The sequence below is a fragment of the Pongo pygmaeus genome, chromosome 3, assembly GCF_028885625.2.
Source record: "Pongo pygmaeus isolate AG05252 chromosome 3, NHGRI_mPonPyg2-v2.0_pri, whole genome shotgun sequence".
NCBI lineage: Eukaryota > Metazoa > Chordata > Mammalia > Primates > Hominidae > Pongo > Pongo pygmaeus.
Window position 1 is genome coordinate 95870624 of NC_072376.2, and position 18479 is coordinate 95889102.

At 42.7% G+C, this 18479-nt stretch overlaps 1 protein-coding gene across 3 annotated transcripts in view; it reads left to right on the top strand.

Annotated features, from left to right (window-relative positions):
• Positions 1-651: 651 nt before the first annotated feature.
• GPAT3 (glycerol-3-phosphate acyltransferase 3) overlaps positions 652-18479 on the top strand; it is a 68644-nt gene continuing 50816 nt past the window's right edge. The window contains exons 1-3 of one of the 3 annotated variants that reach the window (XM_054484459.2): positions 652-917; positions 1532-1791; positions 9544-9610. In XM_054484459.2, the coding sequence (XP_054340434.1) occupies positions 761-917; positions 1532-1791; positions 9544-9610 (484 nt within the window). In that variant the 5' untranslated portion in view covers positions 652-760. The other 2 variants (XM_054484460.2, XM_054484461.2) reach the window with 2 other exon arrangements.

Genomic DNA, 18479 nt, shown 5'->3' on the forward strand with positions numbered 1-18479 from the left:
AGATGAGCTGCCCGCCTCGCCTCCCAGAGTGCTGGGATTACAGGCGTGAGCCACCGCGCCCGGTCCATAACTTGGTTTTAATCATCAAGTTATAATTTCTTCCGTTCTTAATGTGGGAGGGGGCTTGTGACAGCTATCTGGCAGTAAGTACTTAAGGCACACATCTACATTCTTTACAGAGGGGCTTCTCACTTCCTTGTCTCCCCACTTCCTCCACACCCTGGGCAGGGACCATTTTCTCTGCAATATTTGCTATCAGCGCTGTTTCAATTCAGTTTGCTGGCCCTCTCAGTTTTTTCCAGCTTGAAACAACACCTGAAAAGTACCTGTAAGAGATTTTGGTCGATTTCAGCGGCAATCTGGAAAATCCCTTCTCAAAATCCCTTCTGCTCATTCTTAAAAATAGTTCAGGTCTCTAAGAGAACAGCAATGTAGTAAATAACATACAGGGTTTTGCCCTTCGTTGCTCTGATAGGGGCTGGCGCGGTAGAAGCGCGGAGCCTGAACACCCAGGAGACACGTGTCAGCTTGGTGAATGACGGCTTGCGCCGGCCTGGCATTTCTGCTACGCCTAAGCGCGGATAGTATTGGCTGAATGGTAGGGGAAGGTGTGGTTGGAATCTTCCCCCAGGAAGGGAGTGACAGATACTTAGCCGCGGGATTTCTGTGCCAGGGAGATGGCGGTTCAGTGGGCTAGGAACGCGTGGAGAGAGCTTCCTACTCTCGGGATAAGCAAGATTGAGCCCCACAGCTGTAGGCCATGTGGGGAAGGAGGTGTGGAAGCCTGAAGCGGCGTACACGGCTGCTTGGTGCGCTCTGCGTTTTCCTGTCCTTGGAAGCCCTTTCCAAGAGTTCGTTTTACACCCACACAAACAAGACCTCAAGCGTCCCAGATACGTCAGCAGTTCATTCTGCGGGTGAAGAAAATATTGACATTTTTCAGATGAAAACTCTCCTCCTGAAAGGACCTTTGCTGAGTGCTGGGGGAGGCGGGGCGCGGGGAAGAACGGAGACCGCCCAGGAGGCTGCGGCACTCCTGGGCTAAGTCCTGCCAGGGAGCTCCCCCGTTGGGTGACGGAGGAGGTGGGGCGAGGGCAGCGGGCAGAAATAGGGCGCTGGGCGCCCGAGCGCAGCCAGCTTCCATCACAGCCCGCGGCCTGGTGCCAGCTCCGCCGGCGACCGGTGTGCCAAAGTGCGGTGCTCCCGCAGGGAACCTGGCTCGGGGAGGGCCTCCGTGAGTCATCTGCTGAGTTGTCGCAATCGCCACCCAGAGGAAATCAGGCACCGGGCGGGGCCGGTTCCTGGCTGCGCTCGCGCGCTCTGCCCGCGCCGCGTTGTGCCTCCGCTTACCCGCAGCTCCGACCACTGGCTCGCGCTACCCAGGTCTCCGCACGCCGCGGTGGCTTCAGCTCAGACCTGGGCCGCCAGCGGAGAAAGAGTTAACTGGCAGGGGCGAGGAGGAGCCCAGGGAGGAAGGAAGGATATTGCGGTAATTCTGAAAGTTTTTTTCCTTCCTCTCTTCCCTTCGCAGAGGTGAGTGCCGGGCTCGGCGCTCTGCTCCTGGAGCTCCCGCGGGACTGCCTGGGGACAGGGACTGCTGTGGCGCTCGGGCCTCCACTGCGGACCTCTCCTGAGTGGGTGCGCCGAGTCATGGAGGGCGCAGAGCTGGCCGGGAAGATCCTTTCCACCTGGCTGACGCTGGTTCTCGGCTTCATCCTTCTACCTTCGGTCTTCGGAGTGTCTCTGGGCATCTCCGAGATCTACATGAAGATCCTAGTGAAAACTTTAGAGGTGAGTGCCGGGAGGGATGCAGCCAGCCCCACACCGCTGCGGGCTGAGAACCCAGGGGTCCAGTTCTCAAGGTCAGTGGTCGCGGGTCAGGGATGTGTGTGCGCGCGTGTGCATGCGTGCGTGCATTTCTGTTCCTTGCCCGCAGCAGTGCGAAAGTCAGCATCTCAGCTTCTTTCGCGGAGCTGGAGGGATCTAGGCTGGAACCACTGGACCACTCTGTTGTTTCTCTGGTCGAAGGCAAAAAGTCACTCCACTCCCTGAGCATCGTTATTATTTTACTGATTAGAATAACAATGCGACCAACTTTTTGTATCAGAGGATTTGCTTATATCCATTATGCAGTGCAGTTTCCGTTTCACCCACTTATTTTTACAGCCCCAGGTTTCAGAGGTCCTTTTGTGTACTAAGGCGTCCTGTTCAGAAAGGCATCATGTTCTTCTTTATGCCCAAGATAAGAGACCAATTGCTGGATGGCAGAAAGAAATCTTATTTTATTTTAGTGGAGTCATGGAAATTTTATCTAACCAACAGTACTTGAAATGCCATTGAAAAGGTATATATTCTTTGACCTCAGGTCTTCCTACCTTCCTGTTTCTAATTCTGCAAAGAAAAATGATAGATGGAAGTGGACCTGGTAGAGAACAACTACAGCTTACTCTTAGGGTTTTATTAAGTGTCAAAAGGCTGGATAGGGTAGGGAGGGCAAGTGCTATCCCCCTTTTACAGAGAGGGAAACTGAGAGTCAGAGATCAGTGGTTTGTTTGAATTAAGTGTTAGAAGCAGGAGTCTTTTTTTAAAAAAAATTTAATTATATATATAATATGTGTGTGTGTATATATATATATATTTGACATAAGAGACAGGGTCTTGCTATCTTGGCTAGGCTGGTCTTGAACTCCTGGCCTCAAGCAATCTTCCTGCCGTCACCTCCCAAAGTGCTGGGATTACAGGTGTGAGCCCCACGCCTGGCCAGAAACAGGCATCTCAACTGAGAAGAGGCCCTGCAGCCTAGTGGTTAGTAGAGACCCTGGATACAGGTTTGCTTAGATTTGGTACCAAAATTGTAGCTCTGTTTCTCAAAATGTGACCTTAGGGAGGTCATCTACTCTTGTGCCTCATTTTCTGTATCTATAAAATAGGAGTAACAATAACTCCTATTTCCATAGGGTTGTTCAAATGAGTTAAAATGTATCAAGCACCTTAGAAGGCTGCCTGCACCTACTATACGAATGCTTGTTGCTATTCAAAGAATAATATGATTACTGAGATTCTAGCATTCCACAGTGCCTTCTAATAAGTTTGGTTCCCATTTTTGTGACCTATTTTCTCTCTGCCCTCAGGACGTGGCTTTATCTGCTCTTCTTTCTCAGCTAATTGGGTGGCTCCCAGGTATACACATCTCTAATCCACTGGACATTGTCTTGTACTTGCTAGCCTCCTGTATTGCCCTAGACTCTTGTTTGTGGCTATTTCTTTGCCTAGACTTTGAAGTTGTATGTGATTCTTCATCCTCAGTGCTCATGTTTTTAAAGTTCTATTGTTTCTACTTGGGGGCTATTTCTCAGTTTTGAACTCTTCTTATTTACTTTACATTCTGAGCTTGGTCACATTATGCCGTGAATTTCTTAACTGCTTCCTACTGTTAGACCTTCAGAATCCTCTCCCATAGCAGATGATCCTCTTCAGCTGGTGTTCCCTCTTTCTCTGAACTCTGAAATGATTGAACTGCTCTCCCATACAGCAATGTCTTTTGGAATTTATACCCTGTGTAAGAATGGTGTAAAGGTAAATCACATCCACTGGCTTCCAGGGGCTCACTCCTGTCTGTTTTTCTTTAGTAACTCAAGGTCAGCTAAGGGCGGAGGCCAGCTAGTTGCTGTCAGCCTGGCAAATTATTATACCTGATAGGATGATCTGCAGTCCAGGATCTGACTTTCAGTTTGACAGGCCAGAGATTTTAATTTTTGTCCTTCTGGACAACTCCAGAGCTGAACTCCTTGTCAATCAAACTGTCAAGAATGCCAGTTTTCTAATTCTGGTGGGAGAAACCAGATAGCTTGGAAACTAGGTAGGTGACACATCAGGAACCCACCCTGTCTGCTGAGACTAAGTTATTAGGTCAAAGAGATGCTTGATATATGTGGAATTTGAATACAGATTCATTGTGTGAGCCAGCTCTGATTTGTTGGTTGCGGCTGCCTGGAACTCCTATGTTTGGGAGCATCTGAGCTCATCAGGAAAGAGAGCTGTGATCCCATAGTGATTTCTGCTTTAGGTGCAGGAGAACAGTAACCCAGGATCCTCCATCCTTCAACTAGAACAGTGTTAGATGTTTCAAAGACATTTCTGTTAGACTGGGGTTAATACGGTGGATTGCTTTTCTCAACTATAGGAATAATTCCTTAAGGGATTATGCTGATGTTTAGCATTAGAACATCTTCAGTGCTGGACAAATACCCTGCCTTTCTGTAGATTGCATTCAAGGCCCAGCCCTTGTATCACTGCTTGGTAAATTCTTAATTGATTTAGTTGTTTCTTTCTTTGCATTTCATTCCCAAGAATATTCTTTGGGCTCTGATCATAATTGGATATTTCTCAAGTTTCTTTGCTTATAATTTATGTACCATTTAAAAAGATCATTTAGTTTTGTCTATTATATGTTTACTTTGACAAGTTTTACTGTCAATGGGTGACTTTCTCATGACAATAAACTCAAATTCTAGAAGTTGAAATGTGTGTAGCGTACCCTCTAAATTGCTGATTTTGGTAATTGTTACTTGTTAACTCACTGAGCTTTATGCTCTTCTCTGACCCCTTCTTAATCTACTGGTTCCAGTAATAATCATTTATTGAGCACCTACTTCTATTTTCTTCTGCATTGCTGGGTATCTCTAGATGTATGCATAAGTCACTGATATGGCAAGATACTTGAGGATAAGCCTTGAATACTTAGCTTGGACTGTTTAGTGATTCTCCAAGCCAGTGATTTTCAAGGGATATATGATAATTTGTTGGATATGTATGTTAATATTACAGCTTTATATTCGAGAAAATTGTTTTAGGAATACAAATTATGAAAAGTAAAACTTGGCTAGGTGCGGTGGCTCACGCCTGTAATCCCAGCACTTCGGGAAGCTGAGGCGAGTGGATCACTTGAGATGAGGAATTTGAGACCAGCCTGGCCAACATGGTAAAACCCCATCTCTACTAAAAATACAAAAATTAGCCAAGCATGGTGGTGTGCACCTGTAATCCCAGCTGCTCAGGAGGCTGAGGCTGAGAATCACTTGAACCCGGGAGGCAGAGGCTACAGTGAGCCAAGATCACGCCACTGCACTCCAGCCTGGGTGACAGAGCGAGACTCCATCTAAAAAAAAAAAAAAAAAATCAGACTTAAAGCCATTTCTTTTTGGTGAATTTTGGACAGCTACCTTTTTCCCTCCAAGAGGATTTGGAAATTAGGTGGAAAGAGAACTTGGTTGATAAGTATCTTTCAACTTTCCTTGGGGGGCAGAGAATGTGGGTTGTTAGAAGCCACTTTTGTACTTTAGGACCATTTTGGTGACAGAGCTGCCTCTTTTGTGATGCCTTGAGACAGATATGTTCTGAGATACCCCTGTAAGAGACTCAGAACATCTGAAAGAAATATTCTGTCTTTGTATTTGGGTTGATCTGATTGGCTAGAGAAGCTGGCATGGTAAAAGAGAAATAGCTATTTATGAGGAGAAGCACTGGACAGTCTGGAAAAAACTGGCCATTTCAGAGGCCTAAAATATGGAATATAGGGAGGAGGAGGCTACTTTGTCACCTACTGTGTGGTAGGCAGCAGCTACATTATCTCTTTTAGCCTTTACAGCCACACTTGGTATTGTCCCTGTTTTATTTTTATTTTATTTCTTTTTGTGAGACAGAGCCTCGCTCTGTCACCCAGGCTGGATGGAGTGCAGTGGCACAATTTTGGCTCACTGCAACCTCCCCCTCCCGGATTCAAGCGATTCTCCTGCCTCAGCCTCCTAAGTAGCTGGAATTACAGGCGGGAGCCACCACGCCTAGCTAATTTCTGTATTTTCAATAGAGATGGGGTTTCACTGTGTTGATCAGGCTGGTCTCCGACTCTTGTCCTGAAGTGATCTGCCCGCCTTGGCCTCCTAAAGTGCTGGGATTACAGGTGTGAGCCACCACGCCTGGCCTTGTCCCTGTTTTAGAGATGATGAAATGGATGCCCCAAGACGTTAAAGTCTCTTGTCTGATGTCTGAGATGATTACAGCCAGGAAGTGGCAGAACTGCAATTCAAATGTATATCTATCTAGCTGCAAGGCACAGGCATGTTTTTACTTTCACCGGAGGATCAACCTACAGAAGAAAAGCGTTTTCTAGTGCAAATTCCCTTAGGCACTAAATGTCTGCGTTTTCAACCTTAAACTTAAACTTTGCATATCTTTTTTTTTTTTTTTTTTTTTGAGGCAGGGTCTCTCTGTCACCTAGCCTGGAGTGCAGTCCCATGATCACAGCTCACTGTAGCCTTGACCTCCTGAGCTCAAGCAATCCTCCTGAGTGGCTGGGCCCACAGATGTGTACCACCATGCCCAACTAATTTAAAACATTTTTTTTTTTTTTTTTTGTAGAGACACGGTTTCACCCTGATGCCCAGATTGGTTTGAACTCCTGGACTCAAGCGATTTTCCTGCCTTGGCCTCCCAAAGTATTGTGATTATAGGCATGAGCCACAGTGTCTGGCCTAAAATTTGCTTATCTTAACACAGTAATTGTGTTATGCAGGGTAGACCTTTAGAGCTATCATTTCAGGAGATGGAATGCATTCTGAAACTTGTCTGGTGCCAAAACATGGAGTGCTTTTGAGCAGATCATGCTGTTTGAGGGATGTCACTGTATTAGTTTTCTAGAGCTGCCATAACAAAGTACCACAGACTGGTGGCCTGAACAACAGAAATTTATTTTCTCAGTTCTTGTAGCTAGAGGTTCAAGATCTAGATGTCGGCAGGTTTAGCCTCATTCTGAGGCCTCTCTCCTAGGCTTGGATGTGGCCGCCTTCCAGCAAGAAGGTGTAGTATCCTCACATGGCCCTTTCTTTCTGTGCTCACATCCTTGTGTCTACTTGCATGTCCAAGTTTTCTCTTCTTACAAGGACATCAGTCAGATTGGATTAGGGCCCACCCTAAGGGCTTCTTTTTAACTTAGTCACTCTTTAAAGACCCTATCTGTAAATATAGTTACATTCTGAAGTACTGGGGGTCAGAGCTTCAACATATGAATTTCGGAGGGACATAATTCAGCCCATAACAGGCACAGAATACCAGCATTTTCCATCATATGAGCATGGAATAACAGTTCTAGTCTAAGATAACTACTATTTGTATAAAATATAAAATCACTCACCCACAATGAAAAAAAGTGAGTCTGAGATTAACAATGCTTGATTGTTTACAAAATTTTATTTTAATCATATCTTTGGTTTACTTACAAATGATAATAGGCACTAAAGCTTTAAGTAAAAAACTATGGAAACAGTTACCTCAGTTGAGAAAAGCTGAGTGGTATTAGTCCAGAGTTTGAGAACTCCTGCACTAAATCTGCAAAAGACAACAGGATGCAATCAGATTAAGACCGAGTCTTATGATTTAGTCACTTGTCACTAGAAGCTGGGAGATTGGCCTCTATTAATAGGCTGTTCTCTAAGTGCAAATGGCATGTTCTTGTTTGGCTCTGTGGGTTGTTTTGAAGGGGTCCTGACGTAGTCAGATATCATGCGTTACTCCCTGACCTTGATGTAGGTTTTAGGTTATTTATTCTCTATCAGTTATGTTCTTATTTATTTGAAAATTTTTTAAACCTGTCTAGTCAACAAATTCTTTTGAGCCTAGCAATAACTGAAGTTTTTGACTTGGCATATTAATAAATCTGTCTCTGGGCTGGGTGCAGTGGGTCACACCTATAATCCCAGCACTTTGGGAGGCCGAGGCAGATGGCTCACCTGAGGTCAGCAGTTCGAGACCACACTGGCCAACATAGTGAAACCCCATCTCTACTAAAAATACAAAAATTAGCCAGGCCCGGTGGTGGGTGCCTGTTGTCCCAGCTACTTGGGAGGCTGAGGCAGGAGAATCGCTTGAACCCGGGAGGTGGAGATGGCAGTGAGCCGAGATCACACCATTGGACACCAGCCTGGGCAACAAGAGTGAAAACTCCTTCTCAAAAAGTAAAATAAAATAAAATATAAAATGGTAGCTCACGCCTGCAATCCCAGCACTTTGGGAGGCTGAGGCCAGTAGATTGCTGAGCTCAGGAGTTCGAGTACAGTCTGGTTGACAAGGTGAAACCTGGTTTTTACAAAAAATACAAAAATTAGCTGGGAGTGATGATGCGGGCCTGTGGTCCCAGCTACTCAGGAGGCTGAGGTGGGAGGATTGCTTGAGCCCAGGAGGTCAAGGCTGCAGCAAGCCCCTGTCTCAAAAAAAAAAAAAAAAAAATTTTGTCTCTGCCCCTTCAAGGGTGCTTATGTTCAATTATAATTATTAGAATACTTTTTAGTATAAAAGCCCTTGGGATTCTCTAGAATGAGAGACTTGAAAAGTTCACTAGCAGTTTTTGAATTCTGATGTTAATAGTGAATAATTTGGGATATGTGTAAAAAATGTATAAAGAAAAAAATACAAAATATCACATCTGGGTACATTTGTTTATACTCCTAGGTACATTCAAAACAAAGTGAGAGTTGTTTTCCAGTTCTTAAATTCCCTCAAATCTGTAGATCTTCATAATTATAACATTTTCCTATGCATCTTCGTAAGTAACCATGTGGACAGATGATTTTCTGTAGTTAATGATTTCATTTTCATTCTTTTTTTTCTTTTTTTTTTTGAGAGAGTCTCACTCTGTTGCCTAGGCTGGAGTGAAGGTGCCCAATCTCTGCTCACTGCACCTTCTTTCCTCCCCGGTTCAAGCAATTCTGTTTCAGCCTCCAGAGTAGCTGGGATTACAGGCATGCGTCACCATGCCTGGCTAATTTTTGTATTTTTAGTAGAGATGGGGTTTCGCCATGTTGGCCAGGCTAGTCTTGAACTCCTGACCTCAAATGATCCACCCTCCTCGGCCTCCCAAAGTGCTGGGATTACAGGCGTGAGCCAATCGTGCCTTAGTTAATGATTTCATCGAGTCCTTTCCAGCTTTCCAAGTCTGTGCTGCCTCTTTCTGCAAGCTTATTTCTGATGCATCTTTGAGTGTGTCCTACCCCGAATGTCTAATTTGTTGCGAAAATAACTGTTACACTTTACGCCCTATGTTTAGGCCCTTACATGTGTCATCTTGTTTAATGTGACAGCAACCCTATGGGATAGGATCTATTGTCCTTATTTTACAATGAGGAAACGGAGGCCTATAGGGAATAAGTAATTTCAAACCCAGATGTTCTTGATGCTGTGACCTGTACTCAAGCCCCCCATGCTTCACAGCCTTTTCAAGGAGTAATTTATCAAGACACCAATGCATGTGAGGTGGTTGAGAACGGGTAAATATTGTCCTTTCCACATTTTATTAGGGCATTATCACTAAGTGATATAAAAGTATACTTGGGACTTGGAATATTGCTATATCAGAGATTCCCTGGGGTTAGCTCTTTAGTTCAGACACTGCCAGAGCTTGATGTGTAATTTCACTTCTGTATAATCATGGTTGAAGTATTTTATGTTGTGTCTGTGGGACAGTTTAAATTAATATTTCTTGTTTTTGAACAGTGGGCCACAATACGAATTGAAAAAGGAACCCCAAAGGAGTCGATTCTTAAAAACTCTGCTTCTGTTGGTGAGTTTTCCTTTTCATTATGATTGTTACCATATTCAAATTGGGTAGATGTAAACCTACCCAATTTGAGCTTGAAATATGCAGAGAGCAGTGTGTTCTATAGGGTTTGGATCTTTCATAATTTTTTCACCAATTTTATCCCAAAATTTTATTCCAAAATATTCACCCAAATATTATCACCAATCGCATTTTTACCAAGTCTGGATATTTCTGGCTATATTTTATCCTTTTTTAAATTGCTAGCTACCTTCTCTGAGATATAGCAGATCTATCATTTAAAAAATTATTGTGGGTTCATTTAAAAAGGTATGTCCTTATGATTTAAGGAAAGAACAATGTTTGTTGCTGGTTTTCTGTAGTGCTTGGTGAGACTTTGAGTTGTTGATCTTGAGAGAAAATCAGTGGGACTTAATAGATTGGGGTGATTGCGGTACATGTTTTGGGCCATGAATTTTAATTTAATTTAATTTTCTTATTTAAATTAGATCAAATTAATTAAATTTTCTGCTTTTGAGACAAAGTCTCACTCTGTCCCCCAGGCTGGAGTGCGGTGGCGAGATCTCGGCTCACTGTAACCTCTGCCTCCCAGGTTCAAGTGATTTTCCTGCCTCAGCCTCCTGAGTAGCTGGGATTACAGGCGTTTGCCACCATGCCTGGCTAATTTTTGTATTTTTAGTAGAGACGGGGTTTCACCATGTTGTTCAGGCTGGTCTCAAACTCCTGACCTCAAGCGATCCTCCCACCTCGGCCTCCCAAAGTGCTGTGATTACAGGCATCAGCAATTGCACCCGGCTGGGCCATGAGTTTTAAAGGACACAAAGTATTTCAATTTGGCAGGTGATAAGATTAAAAAATCAGTAGATGAGAGGGTCCAGTAGCATGGGTTTAGTTTTTTTTTTTTTTTTTTTGCTTGCCTATACAGAAATGAGAACTTTTTGAATATTTACACTTGTTGGATTACCATTTTTATTATAATCTTTGTCAAATATCTGCTTTTTCTGTTTTTGATCTTTGTCTTTTCCATGGTGTCTCCAGGAAAGAATGGAAGTGAACAGGAGGAGAAAATAGAAATCATAATATTTTAGAGTAATGCTGATGCCCACAAAATTTGTCATATTTCATTCAGAGTGTCTATCCTTCCTTGTAGCCTGTGAAATTGGAAATTGACTCTCGCAGTTATTGAACAACGTAGGGTTGACAAAGGATCCAAAGTTGATTAAGACATGGTCCTTGTGGGGAGATAGGCATTGGACAGACCACTGTGATAAATACTGAAATAGGTGCATAAGCAAAGGATAGTGTGAGATCTAATTTTGGCTCTGATATGTACTGCTTTCGTCTCTGCTAATCCCACAACTGTGCATGGTATGCAACTCTGTTCCCCTCCTGACTTCGTGCTTGGGTATCCAGGGGTACTTAGTACCAGGGGTATTAAGTAAGGGGTGTGTTCCCTGTTGATACATACTAGTATTTGGAGTCATCTGAGAAGTAGTGTCACAATCCTAGACAGACTGATAGAGGGTGATGATGAAACATTGAGTACTTGTGTGCTTGGCTGGTGCAGCTTTTGGCCTTGAGAGCACCATGTCTCTGTAGCAAAGTTTAGGCAAGGGTCATAGGCAGGCCAAGGACCCCATGAGTGTGGGTACAATTTTGAGATGTGTCTGAATGATATAGTCCTGAAAATCGATTTTGAGGAGCTGAGAGGGAGAGTTATGCTTATTTTCTGCACTGAAAAACTTCCTTCTACTGCTCTTTTTTTTTTTTTGAGATGGAGTCTTGCTCTGTCACCCAGGCTGGAGTGCAGTGGCAGAATCTCGGCTCATTGCAAGCTCCGCCTCCCAGGTTCATGCCATTCTCCTGCCTCAGCCTCCCGAATAGCTGGGACTACAGGTGCCTGCCACCACTCCCAGCTAAATTTTTGTATTTTTAGTAGAGACGGGGTTTCACCATCTTAGCCAGGATGGTCTCGATCTTCTGACCTCGTGATCCACCCGCCTTGGCCTCCCAAAGTGCTGGGATTACAGGCATGAGCTACCGCGCCTGGACTCTGCTGCTCTTTCATTTAGTGAAACACATTTGTTTTTTTTGAAATGCATTTCAAGTCTCCCTTCCCAGTTAAATCCCTCTTGCATTGTATTTCTTCTGTGCTTTTATTGAATAAGCCAACTGAAAGCTGAGCCTAGGCAAATTATTATCTTTGTGGTTAAATAATTCTCTTCTGTCTTTAGCCATATTCTGCTGTGTCTTTTATTTAAAAGCTATTTAATTTGTTGAGCTTCAGATATGATTATGGGTAAATCTCGTTAAGAAGCTCTGTTATTGCACTTTCACCTTCCTCTTCTTCTTCTTCCTTTTTTTTTTTTGAGATGGGGTCTGGCTGTATTGTGCCAAATTCCTGGCCTCAAGCAATCCTCCTGCCTCAGCCTCCCAAAGTGCTGGGATTACAGCCACGAGCCATAGTGCTGGGCCATACCTTACTCTTCTAAGCTTCAGCACTTTTCCTCATTGTTAACACAAAGAAAAAGGTAAATCTTTTTCCCCACTTCAAGTAACTCTTTTATTCTGAGCATTAAACTTCAGTGGAGAATATAGTTACCCTTCTACCCTAGTTTTGTCTCCTGAAAGCAGGAGTGCTAGAGCCACAGCATAGAAGGCTAGGACAAGAAGGCTAGGACAAGAAAATACAGGAATAATGGCTCGTTTGCTTCTTTTTATCAGCTGTGCTTTGGTTGCTCCAGCCATAGGACAAATGCATCTCCTTGGACCCTGGGACTTGGTCTGACTGAGATCTTAGCAACTTTTATTTTAGCCTGTTTTAAATATACAAAGGATCGTTTGACTTTTAAGAGGCACCAGCCTTACTCTTCGGGCATCTGATTTCCAGGGATTATGATGCTGTTAGGTTGGAGTTTGAATCGGCTCATAGCTTTGATAGTAATTGTGATTAATATTAGTAATTATGTAATTTTAGTGACTCAAGATGAATTCTACTCTAATTGCATTATGACACTAGGACATTTTAAATGATTACCATGAAAAGTCACCAAGCATGAATAAAGGCCTGCATTTACCTGGGAGTGAGTCATAAACACCACAAATACATAGAGGCGGTGGCTTGTCCTTTTGGCATTGTTCCCTTAGAGGCTGATGCTGGCATGACTCAGCATTGTTGGCCACAAAGTGCACACAACCACTGCAAGTCTTACACCGTGCCCTGCTCCAGCGGCACCACACACGAAGACTGTGGTCGCATGGCCTGCTGTTGATTTAGCCCCTGTGCTAAATTTCTCTCTGCCTTGTATCTCATGCCCCCAAGTCTCTGCCCCTTTGCCCACCTAAACACTCAGAAAGGAGAAGGTACTAAGGTAAAATTTTGGTTGCTATACCTATTCGGAGAGAATTCAGGTTGCCTAACATGGCCCTCTAATTTTACTTTGGGAATTTTTTTCTGTGAGGCAATTGACTAACTACTTGAAATCCTGTATACATTGGTTATATGAACATTAATAAAATCTTATACATTCACAGAAAATATGGGATCATATTTTGTGACAGAAGTTTGAGAAATATCAAGTCAGGTGGGGTCATGCATGCTTGTACTCCCAGATACTTGGGAGGCTGAAGGGGGAGGATCTGAAGTTTGAGCGTAGTCAGGGCAAAATAGTGAGGCCCATCTTAAAAAGAAAAAAAAAAAAGAAAGAAAATTGAGGAATATTTTTATATACTTATTTTGTTTTGGGCAGGCCATTTTTGATAGTTTAAATTAGCTAACTTGATTTAATGGTATAAACTCTGAATACAAACCAGTATGTGTTGCCCTCAAGAATATGAAGTGTAATACGTCTAATGGGGTTATCTTATTGCTAAAATACAGGAACTTGTCTAGCTACTTGTAGAGAGCAACATAATCCAGTTATGGGGTTGGAAGGATTATAGGTTGGGGCTTTCTTTTTTATTTTGCGTGTGTGTGTGTGTGTATATATATATATATATATGAAATATTATGTATTAGTATGTGAAATATATATTATTAATACATAATATATATTATTATTATTTTTAAGACAGGTTCTCACTCTATCACCCAGGCTAGAGTGCAGTGGGGCAATCTTGGCTCACTGCAACCTCTGCCTCCCGAGTTCCAGCAATTCTCCTGCCTCAACCTCCTGAGTAGCTGGAATTACAGGGTGTGCCACCACACCTGGCTAATTTTTGTATATATTTATTATTATTATTATTATTATTTTTGAGATGGAGTCTGGCTCTGTTGCCCAGGCTGGAGTGCAGTGGTGTGATTTCGGCTCACTGAAACCTCTGCCTCCTGGGTTCAAGAGATTCCCCCACCTCAGTCTCCTGAGTGTCTGGGATTACAGGCATGCACCACCACACCTGGCTAATTTTTGTATTTTTAGTAGAGTTGGGGTTTCACCATGTTGGCCAGGCTGGTCTCAAACTCCTGACCTCAAATGATCCACCTGCCTCAGCCTCCCAAAGTGTTGGGATTACAGGTGTGAGCCACCACGCCTAGACCATTTTTTAATTTTTAAATAGAGATGAGGTCTCACTATGTTGACCAGGATGGTCTTGAACTCCTCAGGATGGTCTTAAGTGATTCTCCTGCCTTGGCCCCCTAGGTGCTAGGATTGCAGGTGTGAGCCACCGTGCCCAGCTGAGTTTTTCTTTTTCTTTTTTTTCAAATATATTTTAAATAATTAAAAAAATATACAGATAGGTTTCACCATGTTGCCCAGGCTGGTCTTGAACTCCTGGGCTCAAGCAATCCATCTGCATCCGTCCCCCAAAGTGCTGGGATTACAGCCATGAGCCCCCACACCCAGCTGAGTTTTTCTTTAGCATGGCCAAATGTCCCCCTGCTTGCATTAGTCTATCCCTATTTGTGAATATTGTGTCTGATGATGATGATGATGATGACAATTTTCAAACACACACAAAAGTAGAGAAAATAGTAAATGAGCCCCATATCACGAGATTCAACATTTGTCAAGATTTTGCCATGCTTGATTCATTTATCAACCCTCTCATTTTTTTGGTAAAGTTTTAAAATTTAGATACAAAATCTCATGTCTTTTAATGCATAAAGGACTTTTTCAAATAACCACAATGCTATTATCCCTTTAGCAAACAATAATTTCTTAATATCATCTAATGTATTGTCCATATTTAGATTTCCCTAACAGTCTCAAAATGTTTTTATAATTGATTTGTTTGAAATGAATTTCAGTCATGGTTCACAAAAACCTTTATTTTTTAATTTTTTGCAGTGCTTTAAGTTGGAAATATGAAAGTTTTTGTGGGGGCAGGGGTGCAGTTTTATTTCTTGGAACAAAAATTACTTAATAGCAACTGATTCTGATAAAACTCACTAGAGTACCGTGCATTTTAATCTTTACATCTTAACATAGCTCTGTAGAAGGCAAAAGTTTGATTGTTAGGTTAGTCATCTGTATTTCTTTTATGTACAATATTGTAAAAATTTAGTTCAATCACTTTGGAGAGCAATTTGGCAATACCTAGGAAAGTTAAAGACCAGAAAACTACATAACAACCCCACAATTCTACATCTCCTAAAATATCAAATGTACCCAGAGCCTCAGCATATACGTATTAGATGACATGTTACAAGTGTTTACAACCAGTGAAAATGTGGAGACAATCCATCAGAAGGAAAGTTAATATGTAAGCTGGTTTATTTATACTGTACAGCAGTTAAACTGAATTAACTGGACTTACATGGAAAGAAAAAGGAGATGAATTTCAAACCATATTGAGAGAAAAGAAAATATATAGTATAATAACATTTATTTAAAATTTAGAATCACAAATAGATACTATACATTTATCTGAATATATAATATATGCATGGAAATTATATATACTACAGGGCAGTATATTGTGCCTGGCTGGGACAGGTTATCTTCAGGAGGGAGGGCAAGAGGTGGTGAGGAGGGGCTTTAACTGTATTTATAATTTGTTTTCTTTAAAATATACCTGGGCTGGGCGCAGTGGCTCACACCTGTAATCCCAGCACTTTAGGAGGCCGAGGCGGGCGGATCACGAGGTCAAGAGATCGAGACCATCCTGGCCAACATGGTGAAACCCGGTCTCTACTAAAAATACAAAAATTAGCTGGGCGTGGTGGTGTGCACCTATAGTCCCAGCTACTCTGGAGGCTGAGGCAGGAGAATCGCTTGAACCTGGGAGGCGGAGGTTGTAGTGAGCCGAGATTGCGCCACTGCACTCCAGCCTGGGAGACAGAGTGAGACTCCATCTCAAAAAAAAAAAAAAAAAAAAAAAAAAAAAATCTATCTATCTATCTATCTATCTATCTATCTGAAGCAAATATGGCAATGAGTATTTTTTTGCTTGTTAAACTCATTTTTGGGGGGTTAAATTTATATTATAAACATAAAAAACAGAAAACCCCAACCAAATAAAACATCAGTAGTCATTCAGCTAATGTTTATTCTGACAACAGAACTAGTTATATATGAATGGAAGATAGGTACCTTCTTGGGGTGTGATTTGATGGTTATCTGCTGCAAAACACAGCTCCATTCAGCCTGACCAGTGCCTGGTATATAAACTTAAACCTATGGAACAAAGGAGTTTTTAATAAAAATACATTACCTCTTAGAGCTGGCTTTCTCAACCTCAGCACTACTGATACTTTGGATTGGGTAATTCTTTGTCGTAGGCAACAGTCCTGTACAATGTGAGATGTTTAGCAGCATCTCTGGCCTCTACCCAGTAGATGACAGACAGTAGCACACTCCCATTCGTGACAACCAACAATGTGTGCAGACATTGCCAGTTGTCCCCTGGGGGCACTTCTCTCTCCTTCCCTTACCCCACCCCTGCTCATTTGTGAATCACTGCTCCTAGAGAAGAATGCATTAGTGTATTGGTCCCCACTATCGTTAGCATGATTTTAGTTTTCTAACAAATAGGCCCTTGAAGGAGAAGAATTTGATTCTACAGTTTTTGGTGGTTGATTTGGGGAAGAATGGAATGACAAAGTAAGGCATATGTGGGGGTGCTTAGATGAGCAACAGGATTAGCAGATGGTGGAAGAGGAGGCAGGTTCCTTAAGGAAAGGTAGAAAGCAGACAAAGAAATCTTCCTTCAAACTTTGCCTCATAATCTAATGAGAATATAGTGGTCTATTTTGGAGGGAGACTTATTTTAAAGTGGATTAGAGATTGGCATATAACTGTGCTTTATGGACTGAATGTCTATGTCCCCCCCTTCCCAAATTGATATGTTGATATGTTGATATCCTAACACCCAAAGTGATGGTATTAGGAGGTGGGGCCTTTGGGAGGTAATTAAGTCATGAAGGTAGAACCATAATGAGTGGGATTAGTGCCCTTATAAATTCTGGCCCCAGGGAGTTGTCTAGCCCCTTCCACCATGTGAAGACACAGTGAGAAGATAGCCATCTGGAAATCAGAAAGAGAGCCCTCACCAGAACCTGACCCCACTGGCCCCCCTGATCTTGGACTTCCAGCCTCCAGACCTGTGGGAAAATAAATTTCTGTTTTTTGTAAGCTACCCAGGCTATGGCACTTTGTTATTGCAGCCTGAAGTGACTAAGGCGGTGCTCTAAACCTCTGAAAGTAAATGACTTAGCATTTAACTTTGACCACTGATGAATGAGCAGGATGAAGTGGTTCTGGCAGGAAATGAGAAGGTAAAAGGTCAGATCAGAGCTATGGTCTTGTAACTGCATTGCGAAGTGATGGGTGTGAAGAGAGGGAATTAAGCCTTGAATCACAGAAAGGAAGGCTCCCATCTAAGGAAACTAGCTAGGACATTCATAAAATGTCTTGAATTATTTTTTAGATTGTTTTTCTTTTTGAATAGTAGTAACAACGTGGATAGTATTCCTATGCCTTACCTCGATTTTCAGTGAAACTAGTTAAAAAAAATGTAACTAAGCAGTCTTAAAATTTTCTGTCTCTAGCACTAACTGCTGAAGGTCTGGTTGGTGATTTAGCTGCATTAGTCCAAAACCCCTCAGCAGCTTGGAAGAGGGTACCTGCATCTCAGAGTTGTGGAGGTTTGAAAAAGTTGAGTGAGATTCAAAGATTATTTGAGGCCGGGCACGGTGGCTCACACCTGTAATCCCAGCACTTTGGGAGGCCGAGGCAGGTGGATTGCTTGAGCCCAGTGGTTCAAGACCAGCCTGGGCAACATGGTGAAACCCTGTCTCTACAAAAACTACAAAAAATAGTCAGAGATGGTGACTCAGGAGTCTGAGGTGGGTAGATCTCTTGAGCCCAGGAGGTCAAGGGTGCAGAGAGCTGAGATGGCACCACTGCACTCCAGCCTAGGTGACACAGTGAGAACCTGTCTCAAAAAAAATAAGTAAATAAAAAAAAAAATAAATAAAATAAAATAAAATAAATTATTTGAGAGGGAGAAGATAATAGGATCAGACAATAGTCCCTTACAGTCAACTCAAGAATACATAGCCTTTTATTTATTTATTTAGGGAGACAGGGTTTCCCTCAGTTGCCTAGGCTAGAGTGCAGTGGTAAGGATCACTGCTCACTGTAGCCTTGACCTCCCAGGCTCAATCTGTCCTCCCACCTCATCTTCCTAAATAGCTGGGAGACTACAGGTATGTACTACCAAGCCTGGCTAATTTTTTCCTTTTTGTAGAGGCGGGGTCTCATTATGTTGTCCAGCCTGGTCTTGAACTCCTGGGCTCAAGTGATCCTCTTGCCTTGGCCTCCCAGAGTGCTCAGATTAAAGGCTGGCTGCCTTATTTATTTAGGGAAGTTCTCTTCACTGTTGATAGGAGCAGACCTCTTAGCTGGTATCTACCACATTGAAAATCCAG